The 20,025-nt window shown below is 37.6% G+C and overlaps 1 protein-coding gene across 2 annotated transcripts in view; it reads right to left on the bottom strand.

The window, feature by feature from the left end:
* The window catches only part of LOC133525526 (1-phosphatidylinositol 4,5-bisphosphate phosphodiesterase), a 178,013-nt gene that overhangs the window by 61,267 nt on the left and 96,721 nt on the right, over positions 1–20,025 (bottom strand). For both annotated transcript variants that reach the window (XM_061861797.1, XM_061861796.1), the window contains exons 2-3: positions 17,825–17,934; positions 1,373–1,486 (exon numbers count right to left, since the gene is read on the bottom strand). In XM_061861797.1, coding sequence (XP_061717781.1) covers positions 1,373–1,486; positions 17,825–17,881 — 171 coding nt within the window. In that variant the 5' untranslated portion in view covers positions 17,882–17,934. The remainder of the gene's footprint in view (positions 1–1,372; positions 1,487–17,824; positions 17,935–20,025) is intronic.

Here is a 20,025-nt window from a genome sequence, read left to right as displayed (position 1 = left end):
ATTGACAGAAGCAGCTCTATTCGGGCAACCAATGTCACTTTGACGTTAGAAATATCGTAGATAGATCTTATTGGGATCATAGAGTAATCGAAATAAACATCAATTTTGACATTTCGTTCAGTTATCGATCTTTCCAAGATCTTAAACGTGTCTTAATCATTCTTCAAATTGAGCCGATTATCTTATTACTAACACGCATTGTCAACGTTTTCGTAGCGCTACGCTCGTAGGGGCTTGTGCACAAATCACGCGAAGTCCAATAGTCGGGGGAGGGGGTCACGAAAAAAACACGACAGATCACGTTCGGGGAGGGGGGGTATAAGAAAACCTCACGTGTATTTTCTATGGTAAACGAAATGAAGAAAAAATATCTAACTTTTTTTCGGTCTTGTTAAACATAAATCTTCACTTGGCACTTCAAAATAGCCAGTCTAAACAAGATTTACTCTATACAATACTATTTATCTTAAAATAATGTCGAATGAAGAAAAAAGACACGTGAGGTTATATGTGTGTGTGGGGGGGGGGGGGGGGGCAAGAACCTCACCAAATATCACCAAGGGGGAGGGGGGTCAAAAAGTATCCGGTTCCCGGCACTCAATGTGCTAATGCATTACGACACTTACACTTTTTCCCATTGTTCCGCTTTATGCCAAAAGCATGCCACAACGGCGCGATAAGTTATTTAGAAAATGTCAACGATTACGAAGCATTTTCTACTAAATAAATGTCAATAGAAGGTAGACGCCCTTGTTACTGTATTAGTACCTACATGTCATCTTTAAGAGGACGGCAGCTTCTCCACACATACCTAGTCCCCATTTTCCTCTCTGGATATTGACATTATGGAAAATATTCTTACATAGTTTGATGTATATTAACCATACCTATGCCCCTACGTTTGAGTATATTTTGATTATTGTAAGATTTAGGCGAAAAAAACAGATTTCATACATTTTTTTAATGCTTCTTACTCTTACAATATAAAAAAATCGAGGGGCATAGACGCATAGCTGTGGTTGATATACAACAAACTGTGTCAAAATATTTACAATAATGTTAATATCCAGAGAGGAATAGTCCTTCACTTTGGTCATAAAAGTTATCAATATCATTAGTAATAAAGTAAGAACGCCAAGCGCGAAGAATTTCGTATATTGACCCGCCTGTTCCTATCTCTGTCGCACGCGAGAAATTATATTGTTGTCCCGCCCTTGATGCCACGGTGCGAGCGGGACAGCAATATAATTGTGCGCGTGCGAAAGAGATAGAAACAGGCGGGTGAATGTACGAAATTCTTCGAGCGTGCGTACTTTAGAGGTGACAACAGTGTCTATTGGACCTTATTGGAAAACAGGGACTAAAAACGTACCTTTCCATCGCTCTTCCAGTAGATAAAGAAGCCATACTCGTCCACTTTGAATGTGCAGTTCTGTTCGAGCTCGGTGTTGTCCTTCTCTTCCGTCCATCGGTCGAATACCGCGCCCTGAAACAAACACATAAGTGTTTGATGTAGCAATTTCACAGAATAAATAATAGGACTATCGTACAGAAATGACACTTCCTACAAAACCGTTTGACAGCGATTCAGGGACGAATCATGCTATCCCTTTCATTAGAAAGTATGGCACTATCCCTTTCGGCTATTTAGGATTGTAAAATTCAAGTCATTATCTTATCTGTAGTTGTGAAACATAGGGACTACAAGTTGTGCCAACCCCAATAATTGCTCGGAGCAATGCTGAGCCGAACGGAGCAGAAAATAACAGAAGCGAGGAGCGCTAACGAGCTCCCGTACACCGAAAGAGAAAGAAACATAAATTACATTGACGTTTTAAATTTGTCACGCTTTTTTGGTGTCTATCCTATCCTTCGCGTCCCAGATACCGCTGGAGTGACGAAGTCCTAAAATACCTGTTCGCCCTCGGAATATACCCAACTGGCGCGAAGTGGCGCAGGATTGGACCTCTGTCTGTCTTGTGTGTTGGCGCTCTCTTGTGTCAGAGGCCAAGATCCTGTTTGGGTCACTGAGCCAGTAGAAGTAAGTATATAAGTAAGAAGTTGTAAAAGAGCCCTTGAGGCGTACTTGCAGAATAAATTTTAGAATTTATCCCTATCCTTCGCACTCATTAAATGTTGGTGTAAAAGCAAAATGTAAAGATATCCTTTTTGCTCGCTTGAAAATTCTATAAGCAATTAGCGCACGATTCAAATTCTGTGATCTGTTAATATTGAACATTCCGATTGATTTGATAGCTATTGAAAACGCAAATTAATACCTGAATTAATTGAAACCGGCTCCATTAATAGAAATGAAATATGTTATTGAATTCGAAATGGATTTAGCTTTCATTTAATAATGCTCGAAATAATTACGTCGGCAGCAATGTTTTCGTGATGCAAATAAAAACATAAGTACCTAATTAAATTCATTTAATGCAATTAGTCGTAAGGATTATTATACAGGTTTAAATATATAAAAATGTGGTCTCATTCGACAGAAAGCATAATGAATCTTACGCAGCCAGTCACAAGAAAAAGGCAAAACAGATAATAAAATCACCACAAAAATTCACAGTTTGATCTAAATATCCAGATTATTAATAGTTTTACCTACTTATATCCAGTTCAGTTCGCACTCGAACTCAAAAAGTAGTATAGATGTGAAGTTGTGCGCGCACTCGTCACGCAAGCGATGTGCAGTCTTTCATAAGGATCAGCCCGCGTAGCCAACATGCCAATCGTTACGACTCCGTAGTGAACGAAACGCAACTGTCACTGTCACACTAATAATAAAGAGTGATGGAGAGAGATTACTACGCTACGCCACGGAGAGTTAACGATTGGCATGTTGGCTATGCGAGACACTACCGCGAAAAACGAAATTGTTTAAAGTAACTTTTTTCCACTTTTCAATGTTGGCGCGTTATACCCCTCTGTATAACAATGCGCGCGTGCACGTGCACGTCTGCGCGCACGCATCCGGCATGCACAGGCCTTCAATACACAAAACACGTCACAATAACCGATAAACAAATATATTGTTATTTGTGTTTACGTCTATATTTAACTACAAAACTATGTTTACGTCAACGCTGCCTTTGACAGGAATTTAAATCGGAATTCATTCATGCGATTCACGAGTCTATAAATAGGCAACGCTTTGCGTGAATCAGAGTCTGAGACTATCTGAAGTATATCTCGGCGTCATTATGGCCGAATTACGGCCATTGATTCAATATAGGTTTAGAGAGCGGCGAATGAAAACACACAGATATAACTAATAATATAAATGAGAAATTCATATTATAAATACATAGGGAATAGGATTGCCATAATTATTTGGAATTGATACGGGACCATTGTCCATTGGGTAGTAATATTCTCTATTCTCATAGCTTTAACTAATATAGGTGAGGAAACAAGGTGGTAAACAGAGATGATTATGACCATTTATTCTTAATACCTATAGCATTCTGCGTATTCTGCAGCGGTATTGATAACAGGAGAAAAACATAACGAGAATAGGGACAGTCCCGTAAACACGGGACGTGTGGCAACCCTATAAATACACAAACTCTGTCTGTTTATCTGTTACCTCTTTACGATTACACCACTAAAACTGGTTGAAATGACATTTCGTATTGAGTTGGGCCCGGGAAGAATATAGGATATAATTTTTACCCGACTGCATTTTCAATCATCATCAATCCACGCAGACAAAGACGCGGGTCTTCCAGTCCGTCCAGTTCGTAGCCGACTATATTAAAAACGTCTTACCAATCGCCTCAAAAAAGCCACAGCCACCAAACGTAAACCTATAATATAGTATCTTAGGGCGTCTTCTAGCTGGAGCGGGTGAGCGCGCAATGCTAACTGGCGCGGACGCGTGCGACGGATTTTACCTACAATCTACAATGGCGCCCGCATGCGTGTGCCCGCGCCGCCATGCACCCGCGCCAGCTAGCGGACGCCGCAAAAAAGCCCATCATATGCTTTCATTTTAAAACAAATTCTCTCTCTCTCTCTCTCTCTCATTCCATGAAACTTAGAATGAACATTTACGATACATATACCTGTCTGGTACTGGAAGCGTTGGTAGCCTAGCCGTAAGAGCCTGCGACTTTAAATCCGGAGGTCGCGGGTTCAAACCCCGGCTCGTACCAATGAGTTATACGAAACTTATGTAATATATTTGATATTTACCAGTCGCTTTTCGGTGAAGGAAGACATCTTGAGGAAACCGGACTAATCCCAATAAGTCCTAGTTTCCCCTCTGGGTTGAAAGGACAGATGGCAGTCGCTTTCGTAAAAACTAGTGCCTACGCTAATTCTCGGTATTAGTTGCCAAGCGGACTCCAGGCATAAGCCCGGACTAACGCTAGGAAGAAAAAGAATATATATATCTGTCTGGTACTAGTTTTAGTAGAGCGAGTAGAAGTTTTCTATGCTGTACTCGCTCGAATTTCTTCGTATTAAAATAACGAATAGAATAAGGCGTTACTTTGCGGAAATCCATATTGATTAAAACACAACATATTACATTGCTAATCCGCAAAAAGACAACGTACTAGTCAATCAGTGCTAACCCGTTATACTTACTTGCCTGAATCAACATCTGATCAGTCGTCGGACTTCGGACCGTCAACATCTCCTGAAGAAGCCTCGTAGAGAGGCGAAACACGTGTCGAGTTTTGTACTTTCGGTGGCGGGTTGTTACATTTATTTGCGTATTTATTGTTGCGGTGGAGGGTGGCAACATTAATTGCATGTAAAAATACGCAAGTAAGTATAACGGGTTAGCACTAATTGACTAGCACGTTATCTTTTCGCGGATTAGCAAAGTAATATTTTGTGTTTTAATTCTTCGTATTACAATATTAAAATTTAATCTAGGCGAGTAGTGTATATCTATTGTTTAAGCGCAGCTGATGCTTTGTTTCAGGATAGACTACTTTATGCACATGTACTCAGGCCAGGCTAACACGAGCACTCAGGCCAGGTCAGGCCAACACGGGCATGTTTGTCACAGGCCACGGTGGCTCAATTAAGGCATGTCGGTATGCAGATTACGACACAGACAGGAGACAATTAGTCTATTAGTTTTAGGCTTAGGTGACGAAAATGGTTCGTCGTAGGTTTTCTCTAGGGGGTATAATAAATAAATACCTATTATAGGACATTATTACGCAAATCAACTAAGTCCCACAGTAAGCTCAATAAATCGCGTGTTGTGGGTACTTAGGCAACAATATACATAAATATAAATATATTGTTATAATATGCATGTTAGTTTTAAGGTATTCATAATTGTTATAAAGACTTAAATACATAGAAAACACCCATGACTCAGGAACAAATATTTGTGCTCATCACAAATAAATACCCTTATCAGGATTTGAACCCGGGATGATTACATTACTGTCCCGCACGCAGTGCCATTGACTGCCGGTATCATGGTGGGGACATCGACATATTTACTCACGTGCGGTAGAAATAGGAACAGGAGGCCTGCTGTGAAATCCGAAATTCGCAACTGGCGGGGTGCTTTCTCTTTTACTGTCACTAAGACATAATTAGAGTGACAGAGAAAAATTCCCGCAATTGACGACCTTTGATTGTCGCGATTATAGCCCGGGGGCGCAGCTTACGTGCCAATCGTTAACGCTCCGTAACTAACGAAACGTAACTGTCACTGTCGCATTAATATGGAAGAGTGATAGACAGAGATGACTACGCTATTACGCGTTAACGATTGGCTTGTTGGCCAAGCACCCAGGCGGGTCAATGTACGCAATTCTTCGTGCTTACCGTCCATACTTTAGAGCAAATAGCTACACGTCATTTACGTTTCGTCATAAAAATCTTTACGATGTTACGAATTGAGCACATTCAGTCCATTCCCTTGTTTTTCAAAGAGCACATAAAACTGAAAAGTATGAAAAACCATTCAGTTCCTGTAAGATAAAACTTCAGACACTGCCAGTGGTCTTAAAATGGTGTATTGAAGAATTTTATGGAGCCTTGGACTGTGAAATAGCAGTTTGTGTGCCATTAAACGTTGTAAAACAAATGACATGTGTTTAACTGGTTCTTAAAGGAAAATCGCGTCGTTATTGCAAAATGTGGCATGTACTATAAGGTGATAAGTCGTACCTAAAGAAAAAACAAAAGAGTCGGGCACTTAAAAACGAACGATTTTTTTTTACAACATATACCTTCACTTATCTATACCGCTCTAGTCATAGGACGCTTAATTTTTTGAAAAACAAAAGGAAATATCTGATTTAAACTTTAACGATTTTTACACATTATTTTAAATGCTGAACATAATTTATAATCAACAAACAACACATGAATTAATATAAATAACATTACATACACAAAAATCACTATGTCTAAACTTAAAATCTAAAAACCAAACGCATGCACATAAAAGACAAAAAAAAGCAAACAAAAACACTAAAACTAAAAAAAAAAATAACACAATTAATATACTGCCCTACTTAAAATATCCACCCCATTCCGACTCCCCAGTCCAAAAGTACCAAAAATACTTGCGGAATTGCCGCGCTGGATGGCAAGCGATATTTGTTGGACTAAGTAGGAGCCTGAACGGGGATCGCACCCTCTGTCACGTAGCTATTTTAAATTTACCTCCGAAGTTTCGAAGACGGCGTTGTCCCCGGTCTGTCAAGACCAAGTGCGGGTAGTTCGAAAAACTCGCGCGGCTAGAAGATGTTGATGTCATTGGTGTTTGACGATACTTTTGTGAATTCTTATTATTAAGTTTGCCATATCTATAATAATTCAATGTGCTTTTGAGAACAATAATAACTGCATCAATAAATTGCTCTGATATTTAGATTAAGATGTTTATGGAGCGTGCTTGAACTGTAGGAGGCAGGAGGAGCCGTCAGATTTTTGGCGCGAGGCGTAAATGCGATGTTTATTGTTCCGATGTAGCCCACAAGATGGCAGCATTACTATGCACAAGAAAACACGTGACGTGTAAATGTACATGTTTATGGTTCCGATTCGGGTCACAAGATGGCAGACCCTCCAACGCGCACGGTCTCTATTTGTAAAATTTGACGATTTAAAAGGGCTTGTTGCTAGGCCTATTTGAATAAAGAATATATTGACTTGACTCGACTTGACTTGACATTGTCAACTTTAGCCAGTGTTCTCCGACACCACGAGAACAACGCCGGCCTCAAAAGGTCGGAGATAAATTTAAAACTGAATACGCTATTAAGTCCCGTTGGTATTAGTTAATAAAAAGGTAAATACAAATCTTTTAGTCAAGAACAATACATACCTATATTACTAGCAAATATGCACTGTAGACATTTTTAGTACATACATACATATATATATATATATATATATATATATATATATACAGGGTGATTCATGAGACGTGAGCTGGACTAAGCCTACACAATCAGTAAATGTTAATGAATCGTTCACCATCATATTTAAGTAAAACAATCACTCTTTTTATCTGTTATTTAACTTTTTGTTAAGGACAAATTTGAATATCTACAATCATGGACACCCTACAACACTTAATTAACAAAGATAAAACCTCTTTAACCGTTATGACAGCACTTTGATTATGAAGAAAATAAAATGTCACACTTGAGTGAGATACGATTTTATAAAAGTAACCACACTCCGATGTCATTCAATTTGTCACTTATTATGGATAAAACAAAGAGGATGACTATAAATATCGTAAATAAAATAAAACTCTTTTTTTTTAACAGTAAAAATTAAATTAACGTTAATCTCACAAATACTGGTACGAAACAGTTGCTGATAATTTACTGAATATGCAGGCTTGATCCTGCTCACGTCTCCTGAATCATCCTGTATATATAATCACGCCTCTTTCCCGGAGGGGTAGGCAGAGACCACGGATTTCCACTTGCTACGATCCTGACATAACTCTTTCGCTTCCTTCACTTTTATAACATTCCTCATACACGCTCGCCGGTTTAGGGTGCTCTTAACCTGGCCTTTCTTCAGGATTCATTTTAGTATTATAGTATATTAAAGTAAACACTATATTTGGTAGATCCGAAAAGCCGAAATTATTTGCGTAATACATATTTGCAGAGCACTTAGCCGGTAAACTACTTCTCCAAATTGCGTCCATTAAGATTATTGGCGCGCTTATTTGCTAAATATTTATGTTGTATTTTACTAGTGATGAATTATTAGAGCCGTTTCTTTTGACCAAGCAAGAATATTTTAAAGTTGTATCAAGAATTGACGGCGTCCTAGCTTATATATCGTGTTTTATAGCATTAGAAAGAACTTAAACTTGTGGTTCCAAATCTGGCACTTTTTACGGTAATATTTTGAAGTAAATAATAAATATTCATCCATGCTATATCAGATAATTAACCGAATTCAACTTCAAAAGGAGGAGGTTATCAATTCGGTGTGTATGTTTTTTTTTTTTAAATGTTTGTTACTACATAACTCCGTCATTTCTGAACAGATTTTGAAAATATTTTTTTTGTCTGAATAATATATATAGATAGATTGGTCCCGTTTTTGTCAAAACTCAGTTCTGATGATGGGATCCATGAGGAATCGAGGAAACTCTTCAAATGTGAAGAGCATACATATAGTGATTTTTTTATTTTCATCAACAATTTTTTTTAAAAGTGACATTTGATGAAGTGGAACTGCTGATGATGATCAGAATGGAACTCTTCAACGACGCATATTTCACGTTTGGCGATTTGTCCTCTTCGCTGTGTTTGTGATGCAAATTAGATTTTTAAGACAAATTTTTGTCAAGTTTGAGTTCTGACGATGGGGTCCATGAGGCATCGAAGGAACTCCTCAAATGTTAAAGGCATATTTATAGTGATCTTAGTATTTTCATCATCAAATCAAGCATTTATATTTGTAGAAGTGACATTTGATGAAGCGGAACTGCTGATGATGACAAAATGGAACTCTTCAACGCCGCATAGTTCATGTTTGGCAATTTGTTCTCTTCGCATTGTGAAGCAGTTAGGTTTTCAAGGTACATTTTTGTCAAGTTTGGGTTTTGAGTGGTGGACAATTGAGGGTACTTCTCAACTCTTTTAAGCAAACTTATAGCCATTTTTAATATTATTTCATGCATAGCGTGAAATAATTTATTTTAAATATAGTCGAATACCCTATTGCGGGTATTTTACCAGTCTTTTTAATTTCATTGTATGAAATCCAAAATGAAAAATAATCTTTCTTTCACTGGTCTCCCTCACTGAAGTCGGTTTTTCTTCTTAAAAAATATTCCATTATCATTCATAATTATGAATTCTAATGTATGGCACTATCCTTTTCGGCTATTTAGGGTTGTCAAAATTCAAGTAATTATCTTTTCTTTTCTGTGGTTATGCTCGCAAAGGGACGTCAAGTTGTGCCAATTGCTGGAGCAATTCTGAGCCGAGAGCGTCGAGTGAGTATCACCCCATTGCCGGAACCCAAGTTATCGTACGCCTGGCAACCCTGGAGTTACGGAAACTCCCACTCAACTCCAAACACTTGTATTGCAACGATTGCACGCCCCAATTTCCGTGTAAATCAATCATACGGAAATAGACGGCCATTTGCAATCCACTTCATATCTCAATCGCTTTCAAAATAATCGTTAGCTATGTTGAGCAACGCATACTTGAAATTTAGAGCATTTTTAATGGCTATTATGTTGAAAAACATTAGCAAGATTGCTAATTTTAACAATTTTGATTCATAGAGGCGGTGTTAAAGATGACTCAGGCTAGGACAGAACGCATGTATTTTTACACTTTTTTATTGTTATTTCTTTGACACTTGGAGAGCCTTTACACCTCCAAATCTTATTATAGGTATTTATGTTTCTCAGACCGTGGGGACCTTTTACATCTCCAAACTTAATGTATTAACCGTGGAGACCATACATCTCTGTAATATTGTACACATTATATTCTTAACATATTGAATACATACTAGTTATGTATTCTGGAGCATTAGTTTATGAGACTGCTAGCTTAGCAGTGCAGTCTAGTTGCGATTAATTTAATACACATTTTATATTGACACTTATTGGAGAGACTTTACACCTCCAAATCTTATAAGTATTAGTACTCTGACATCGGGGACTTTTTACATCTCCAGATTTAGATCTACGATATTTCTAACGTCAAAGTGCCATTGGTTGCCAGAATCGAGCTGCGTCTGTCAATTATACGACATACTCGTACAAACGATATCTAAATGAGAACTTATCTAAACCAGCGGTAGCAGCATGGTTCCATTTTTATCACCTGTCACTATGCCTGTCACTTTCGCACTTACATATTGTTAGAACGTGACAGGCATGGTGACAAGTGATTAAGAGCCGACCATCTTAGGCCTACAGTAGGGCTAAAATGGTCGGCTCTTCATCATTTGTCACCAGGGCTGTCACGTTCTAACAAGTTTGTAAGCGTGAAAGTGACGGGCATAGTGACAAGTGATAAAAATGGAACCATGCTGCCTCCGCTGAACTTATCGTTATCGTAGGTCATTCTTCGAATCGGGCCGTAAGTTGCGCTCTCATTTTTAAACGACATTCTGAAACAGCAACAATTTTGACATGAACTTTTATCATAACCAACTACGAAAGGTCCAAAAGTTCTTAGAATGGAGTTCTTAAATATACAGCCATTACTATTTTTCCTTTTCAATTTCATCAGCTTTCTCGCATTGTCCGGGCATTCTGCCACGGCTCATGGGAGCCTGGGGTCCGCTTGGCAAATAATCCCAAGAATTGGCGAGGCTAGTTTTTACGAAAGCGACTGCCATCTGACCTTCCAAGAAGTTCCAACCCAGAGAGTAAACTAGTCTATTGGGATTAGTCCGGTTTCCTCACGAAGTTTTCCTTCACCGAAAAGTGACTATCAAATATAAAATGATATTTCGTACATAAGTTCCTAAAAACTCTTTGGTAGGTATGTACGAGCAGGAGTTTGAACCCGCGACCTCCGGATTGCAAGTCGCACGCTCTTACCGCTAGGCCACCAGCGCTTCCTTTTCAGTTAAATCCCCCTTAAGGTGAATAATATTTATGATGGGATACTCATTTTTCGAAACCTATGCTTTCAACATAAGCTAATATTTAGAAGGCATCAAAAGACATAGTAAAACATCAATTCATCTATGCATTGAGTGTATTAGTGTTTGTAGAGCTGAACAGACAGCTATGCACATCGTGTGCAGCGAGCTGCACATTTCCATCCGATTGCATTGCGATTAGGTGTAACCCAGATAGCATCGCAGGTGATCTGTCTGTCTCAATGTCAACGCCCTGGCCCAATATTACAAGGTTCTATGTTACATTTTTAAGATAAGTAGTTGAAATTCAACTCAATGTCACTATGACAATGTTCAAATTTCAGTTGGATAAAAGTGACACATAGAACCCTGTAATATTGGCCCAGCGATTACTGTAAATAACTGTAAATGTGCAAGGTGCAGAGGGCATACCGCGAACCACGTTCGACGTGTTGCCTCCCCGTCACACTTACGTACGAATTTACAAGTGCGACAGAGAGGCAACACGTCGAACGTGGTTCGCGGTAGGCCCTCTGAACATAAAGAACACTCGAAATTTCTGGAAACTAAACGTGAGAAAATTCTCATGCAAGCTTCGACTTAAAGTTCCCGTTCAGAGGGCCTACCGCGAAGCACGTTCGACGTGTTGCCTCCCTGTTACACTTACGTGCGAATTTACAAGTGCGACAGAGAGGCAACACGTCAAACGTGGTTCGCGGTAGACCCTCAGATCAGGGATTATTACTTGACGTGTCGATGGTTTCAGACGAGAGATGGTTTGAGATTAGTTTTTGGTATAAGTACATTTTTAAGTATTTGTCTTTGCATATTATAATTAAGTGGTTTCATTTTAATTGTGTTTAAACAAATTGAAAACCACTTCCTTTAAATTTGCAGTAGATTAAAAATTATATATAACGTGTGAGTCACTTGTAACAAATTTGACCGAAACGACCTTAAAAACCCTCAAGATAAGAGGCGTAGTCCCATATTTAAAGGCCGGCAACGCACTTACAATCCCTCTGGTATTGCGAGTGTCCATGGGCGGCGGTAATCGCTTACCATCAGGCGATCCGTCTGCTCGTTTGCCTCCTGTATCATAAAATAAAGCCTCGGACAGACGGACACGTGGACATGGCGAAACTATTAGGGATTCTATGTGATTACGTAACCCTAAAAAGACTTCTACGGCGTTTACAACACAAATCAAAAACAATTTCAGACTGATCTAAATAGTCTAGATATTATTTAAATCGGTTTAGTCAGTGGGTGGACAATGCAGTGACAGTGTACAATAACAAATGTATGTTTCTGGCAAGTGACAATGACATGCTGGGATGTGAAAATGGCTATAAATGTGCTTGTTTGCGTTTAGAAATAAACATTTTAAATAACATTGAGGTAGGTTATTTGTGTATTGGATTCATTTGTCTAATATACTGAAATACTTACATACTTACCCCCTTATTCACAAACGTCTACTAAAGTTACGATGCCGCTAATAATCGTTTGTCCCTTTCCGACGTATTGGTATGATGGAAAGGGACAAACGATTATTAGCGGCTTGTCAACTTTAGTAGACGTTTATGAATAAGGGGGTTAATATATATGTTACGGGTAATGTTAGAAGGTTAAATTAAACTCAAGTTTACCCTGGTATAACTAGTATTACCCAATTAATTTATATTATATACTTAGTAAAAAAAATATTATTTGTGCCCTCCGGGCGGAAAGCGTCAGCTTTGCTCCCGCTGCGCTAAACGAAGTTGCCGCTTTCCGCCTCCGTCGAGCAGAAAAATAATATGCGCACCACGCGTGTTTGTCACCCTCGCCTTCGGCTCGGGTAACAATTTTACACGCGGCACGCAATTTCCTACTTTTCCTCCCTTGGGACACAAATAACTATTTTTGGTGACTCGTAGAAAAAGCATGTACTCGACTGAAAAGCTCTCAATTATATCACGATTGTATAAAATACTATTTGACAACCGCATTGTGATCTAAGAAGCACTATGATTTTTTTTTTAACTTTGCTAGCTAATTTAATATGTAAAAAACAAATTTTTAGCAAGATCATGCAATATTTACAACAATAAATATTCACACATTGATTTGTTCCAGCATAAGTGTAATAAATTTGTTTCTGTCATCAAACAAACAAAATAAAATGATAAAAAAAAACAAAACAAATCATAACAAAAAAATGGTAATTCCGTTATCTACTTCGTAGCTCTTAATAAAATTGTAAGCTTGTCTTGTATTGTTATTGTAATTGTACCTATTATTTGAAATTTCAAAGTCTAAATAAAATTGTGCTTGTTATTTTCAAAATTCCAAAGTATGCTTGTTATAATTGTTAATCGTGCTCGTGTATTATCTTATTTACTAAATGTTACTGTTAAATTCAACTTTAAATTAAAAATACCCAAAAATTGTACTTTTTTTCGGAGGAAAGGAATTTTGTATTAGCTGTAAGTGGAAACTGTTTTGGCTTATGTTCTAACTTTATCTTGTACCTTATTGTATTATTATGTGCTGTATGTTTCCCAAATAAATAAAAAAATAAAAAATTCTATACACCTTAAGAAAATATGAAATGACTATAGTAAACACCCCTATAATGGAACAAGCACCAGTAATGGAAAGGTATAGATAAATCCTGTAAAACAAGTATTTACCATCAGTTTTTAATCGCTGGCAACATTTTACCATCAAGAGCCATAGAGCTGCTTAAGTTTAATTTTTCGTTGATATTTGTTATTTTGAAAATGAATGGCGCCATACATTCCATGACTGGAGCAAAAAAGCACAGTTTTAATTGGTCAATAATATTGAAACCAATTGCAGTAGCTTTCATTAAATACATAGAAAACATAGAGGACGAATTGGACATTCAACTTTTAAACCGTAAAGCGGTAGAAATTTTACAGGTGTCGGTGAAATATCAAAAACACTCCAAATTTTCTCTTAAATGTTCCATGATTGGTGCCGTTAACATAGTACGTAGAACCTGTATCTACCATACGTTACGTGTTACGGGCATCCATTAATGGTTCGTCGGTGCCGTACAGTTTACGGTTAATATTAAACCGGCTCGAGGTTGCTCAACGTAAATATTAACGTCTGACAGATAGATTCGTTGCTGGTGAATCCCTAGTACCAGAGACTAGTAAATATAGAAGACTGACAACCTTCATAAACGTGCCTCGACATTTTTTTAGGTGGCCTTCCTTATATACTATACGATGATTCATAAATACGTTGATAATTTCTTTTAAGTAAGTAAGTAAGTAAATATTCTTTATTGCACCAACAATTATACATTACTGACTGCAACATAACTACGGCATAATTTACTGCGGCATAATATGGATAATTTGAATGAATGTTTGCGTTTGTGTATCAAAGCTAATTAAGCCAATCCAAATTTTTTTTTTTTTGAAGAATAAATTTCCAGCAAGCGTCTTAAGGAATAAATTTTCAGTTATTGACTTATATTCGTAAAGACCAAGAATGGTGCCCGTAAGGCCCGTCTTATCTTTACCTTTACTTTTGAGTTATTTGTTTCCAGTAAGCTGGAAATCGTTTTAATTGCATCATATTTTGATCCTAAATGTGTATAATCCGAGTTAGCGCAATCCCAGGAGGTGTGCATAAATCTTCGCTCTTTTGTCAGTTTTTAACCGCCTTAAAAAAAAGGAGGTTCTCAGTTTGACCCGTATGTTTGTATGTATGTTTGTCCGCGATTATCTCGCGTTTGGCTGAACCAATTTTGATGCGGTTTTCAGAAAAGTGTTTGTTACATTCTGGAGAAGGTTTTAGTATACATGGATTAAAAAAAATATTTGGGAGGGAAATAAATAAATAAATGGATGGTTTGAATTGGACCCGGTAGGTGGCGCTGTTATCGGTTATTTGATTTGCTCGAAACAATTTAGATGGGGTGGGAGTGGGACTGGTAGTGGGAGTGGGAGTATGGTAAAAGTGTGGTAAAGGTGTACTCTACCACAGTAGAGGTGTGGTAAGTTTGGTAAAGGTACGATAAAAGTATGGTAAAAGTGTGCTTAAGATGTGGTAAAATTGTGTGGTTAAATATTTCCAATTATGCCGCTGTAATGCAGCTGCGGACGGAATACGAACGTCACCTTTATTCGTGTGACAATTACAAATATGTAAAGTCCTAGCCATATCCATATGTGGAAACTTGTAATTGGCTTACTGTTTCTATTTCGCAACCTATTTTGTTGCTCTAGCTGTAAGTTTTCCTAATATATAAAGGAAAAATATAATCCATACATACATACTCGTATACAAATATTATAAATGCGAAAGTTTGTCTGTGTGGCCGTTACCTCATCCCTCTTAACCTCTGAATCTAAACCAATTTCTTTAGTTGTAATAAATATAGAGATTTGTCATTTGAGTCCCGGGGAAGGACGTAGCATAATTTTATCCTAGAAAAAAAAAGGGAGTTAAAATTTTGGGTGTAAGTTTGTATGGAGACTCAATACACGATGAATCGATTTAGATGAAATTCGATATTTTGAGTTGTGGGAATGGCATAATATATAATCGTTTTCATCCCCGAAGTCATCCCGTAAGGGTGTAAATTGGGGGTAGAAGTTTATAAAGGGAATCAATATTTTCTTACGACTTTTATCATTTATCTTTTTGTAAGAAATAAATCAAGTTTAAGCATTTTTAACTAATTAGGTAGTCATCCCTTTAGGGGCTGAAAAGGGGCTTTAAATAACACGTATCTCATTTGCCCAGGCTATTCCAAAAACTACCTTACCGTTAAAGAGATAAATGTGAAACATGAACGAGCTTCAAATAACAATATTGACTTGCGTTGGTTACATGTATCGCGTCGTTGCCAAATATATGACGATCGTAGAGTACATTGACACGCAAGATAAAGATCAGGGTTGCCTCCGATTGGATAAGTTTAACTCTGAATGTCGAGGTCGAGACTTAAGGTTAAATTTGGTATGAACCTGCATGCAGTCCTGCTTTAGCTGCTGATGCTGGTACTATATAAATTGTGTTGCTGTTATTGATCAATGCTGTCGCTCAAGATATAAAATTGAAAATTTTGAACTTAAAATAGTATTACCTAAGTTTCCAATTTTCATCAATTTTTCCTCACGAGTTATCAACTTCCCGCCATGTAAGTAATTGTTCGTTACCCAATGAAAATATACAAAAAATCCCCGTATTTCTAAAATTTTTAGAATGTCAGCAGAGAGCTGCATTACGGCTTCGTCGTAGTTGTTGCCGACGCTGCATCTGTCAATTGCCTTGATGATATTAGTGACGTTTACCGCCGCATTACTGCCGCGATTATGACTTTCATTCCAACACTCGATTTAGCAAGAAAATTAACAGATACAGCGGCCACAACAACGACGCTGCAGCAGTAATTACATCGAATTGAAATGTCACCTTTAGCGCACGCGCTGATCCAGATTACGATTACTAACTTGCTAATTTCAGTGATTTAATTATGTCATGCTCCCAGCTCACTTAAACCTTATTCTGTCCTTGTCTATCTTATAAAAAGGCAATAAAACCTCGGCAATAAATACCAACTTTGATAACATTTTATTCACATGAAATGGAATTGTGCCAACCTTGATCCAGTTTACAAGGTCGATAGGCGAAAATTAAAAAGCTAAGTAATCGGAACCACATTAAAAACGTTGTAAACGTCAAAAACGCAGCTATGTGCGTTTGACAGCACTTCAAGTCGAGGAAAATTGACCGAAGGTTTTTAATTTAGAGGGAAATTAAAAATAAGCTTGACCGAGTATTGAATCAAATCAAGGTTTAAATAAAAGGATCTCTTAATTAGAGATTAGATGTCTATCTATTAAGTTTATTACATTTTTAGTGAAGAGGAAATTGCCATAGAAACATTAGAAACTTTGTGGCCCGATTTTTCATTTTTTGACAGTTTGTTTTGTTAGATTTGTATTTGATTTGGTTGGTTGGCCTGTTGGCGAAATCGCGAATGTTTGAAGTTTTCCATTGGGTTATGAAAATACCTATTATACATTTTCGTAGCCCAAAGATTTTTTAAGCCATACATATACGGTTATATTGCAACAAAAATAATTACTTATACACGGTGTAACACGAGGAAACCGAAAGATTTTAACAGTGTGTTCCTGGTCACATTTAGAGACTATAATGTCATATAAACTTGTCTGGATTTCACCTAGTTTCAGAGTTAATACCAATTTAGAAAAAAAATCTTACTGTAACTTAATGGAAAACGCCGTTTTGATGGCGATGATGGCATTATGGGGCGTAGTCTAAATATCCTTATTGATAGATGTCAAAAAGTGACAGGTAACCTTTGTAAAAACTAGGTTTTACAAAAAAAAGTAAAAAATTATTTTCAGTGCCAGTTTTACCATAACATAAACTTTTTAAGTACAAATACATTCAAAAATAAAAAAATTTTTTTTTTTTGCTCATATTTGCTTAAACTCATTATTTTTTTTGGCCTCAAAAGTGTGTAGTTAAAATCTTTCGGGATCCTCGTATAAGCGTATAATGGACAAAATAGGCAACTTTATCTGTCCACCAAATTGTATTGAAATCTGACGAAAAAACTACATTAACAAATAATACATTGGGCTTTGTATTACCATTAAATTAAACATCAATTTATTCAAATTAATCTAAATAACAATCGCCATCTAAATTTATAAATAAATAAAAAATCTGTTACCTGTAGTAGCGGTTCGGGCACCGGGATCTGCCAGTTGAATTCGAACCTTTTCGTCATCGCGTAGAGTTCAAATCAGCCTGGCAGAATCAACGAGACATCTTCGACGAAACCTGCGAAAAAAATTTTAGATTTAAAAATAGCTGAAATATAAATTTATTAAATTGACCTCAGTTCTTCGAAATGTATCGCGCGAGTAACTAAGTTGAAATGTAAAATAATTTAATGACCTAATTTTATATTTTTTCATTTTATGTTTTTATTTGTTTCGCATAATAATCCACCAATTATATTTTACTAGTAGCACAGGGGGCCACAGGGCTTGCGCCATTGACTTATATCTAAGGACGGGCCTTACGGGCAATAAGAATGGGGCCAGTACAGCGGTGTCACGCACACGAATTCGAGCCAATCGTGCAGTCTAAGGGCTCCACTACACGATGGCCCAGCGTAGGCCAGTCCAAAGGACGCATTTGTGCGTTAAAGGGAGCAAGTGATATTGCTATCTCATTCCACCGCATAGCTGCGTCCCTTAGACTGGCCTACGCTGGGCCATCGTGTAGAGGAGCCATAACGCCACAACGCGATTGGTTGATAAGTTCGTTCACGCGCGTTATTAGTCGCAACTAGTTGCGTTAAACTGCACGATTGGCTCGAATTCGTGAGTGATAACACTGAACTAGCACCATTTTTAGCGCCCGTAAGGCCCGTCCTTAGATATATGTCAATGGCTCACGCTGTATAATCAAAACATTTTAGTTAAGCACGTTCGGTATTTAGGCTAAGTGGAAATTTATCCCCCATTAAATATTATGAGCGGTAGACATAACTAAAATCATTAACGAAAATGGAGAGGGTCCGTTTTATGGAGGAAATTTCAAATTGTTACGGCTTTAAAAAGGTCTTTACGAGTATACTTATGAAATTATGATTGTGAGTTTTTTTTTTATACTACGTCGTTGGCAAACAAGCATACGGCCCGCCTGATGGTAAGCAGTCTCCGTAGCCTATATACACCTGCAACTCCAGAGGAGTTACATGCGCGTTGCCGACCCAAACCTTTGGGTTCTACATATAGTTTAACTAGTTTAAGCTTTGTGTTTTCAAATATGGGGAGAAAATTTTAAAAAATTATTATTAGGTCATAAAAATTTAAAATCGAATAATTGTTTATTTTCCATGCATTATTTACAGATTGCCATCAGTGGTTGGGACTTCTTTTTAGGTGAATGAACCTGTATCAGGATGCCTTGCTCCTCCATGACTAACAGGCTTGTTACTAATTATAGGAAATATGTATTGTACACATTAATGTTTTTTTTAATAAGCTATTTATAATATATATGTCGGGAATCGTGGGCAGTGTCGGGTATCATACTAATTACAGCATATCAGAACCTCCAATAGTGGATGACGACGGCTTTCTATTAAATACGATGTTCAACTCACAGTCTTTGCTGGCCATTACAAATCATAGCACACGTTACACTTCTTATCTTAAGCAAGCCAGTGGGTTAGACCCAGGAACCGCCACCGACGTCATCTTCTCTCGTTTCCGTCTGCAGGATGATTGATAGCATAACTTCAATTGTTCTTGATTTCAATTGTTTTTCTTGGCGGAACTGCGTCGAACGCCACTCAGGTATAGTACAACGTAACACTCTAAGCTTGCTGTATTTGTCAAATTAGAAGATTTAAAGTAAGTTAATTGGTGAAAAATAAAGCACAAAGCCTGAACAATTGCCGGATTGCATAAAATCCTTCGTTCTGTTCCACCCGGTATAGCTCCAGCTTATAAAACAAACGAAATAGGGCAAAAACAAGTTTTGAATTAAAAACTTAGTACCTGGGCGACCGAGCTTTGCTCGGTTATAACTATAAAAATTAAAAAATAAACTTGAACATATAAAAAAAAAAAAAGTTAGTCACCGGGCGAGATTCGAACCCGTAACACTCGTTTAGCAGTCCGCGTTATAACCCGCTGGACCAGACGGACAATGGCCGGCGACACGAAATTAGCGACCATATTCTGCGTCGAAAGAAAAACGCATGAAATCTCGAAAACACGCGTTTTCCCAAACATAAGACTAATCTAGATAGATTGTATACCCCCAAAAACCCCCATATACCAAATTTCAGCGAAATCGTTAGAGCCGTTTCCGAGATCACAGAAATATATATATATATATACAAGAATTGCTCGT

This window comes from Cydia pomonella, chromosome 15, assembly GCF_033807575.1.
Source record: "Cydia pomonella isolate Wapato2018A chromosome 15, ilCydPomo1, whole genome shotgun sequence".
Classification (NCBI taxonomy): Eukaryota; Metazoa; Arthropoda; class Insecta; order Lepidoptera; family Tortricidae; genus Cydia; species Cydia pomonella.
This window is presented reverse-complemented; position numbering and strand designations above follow the sequence as displayed.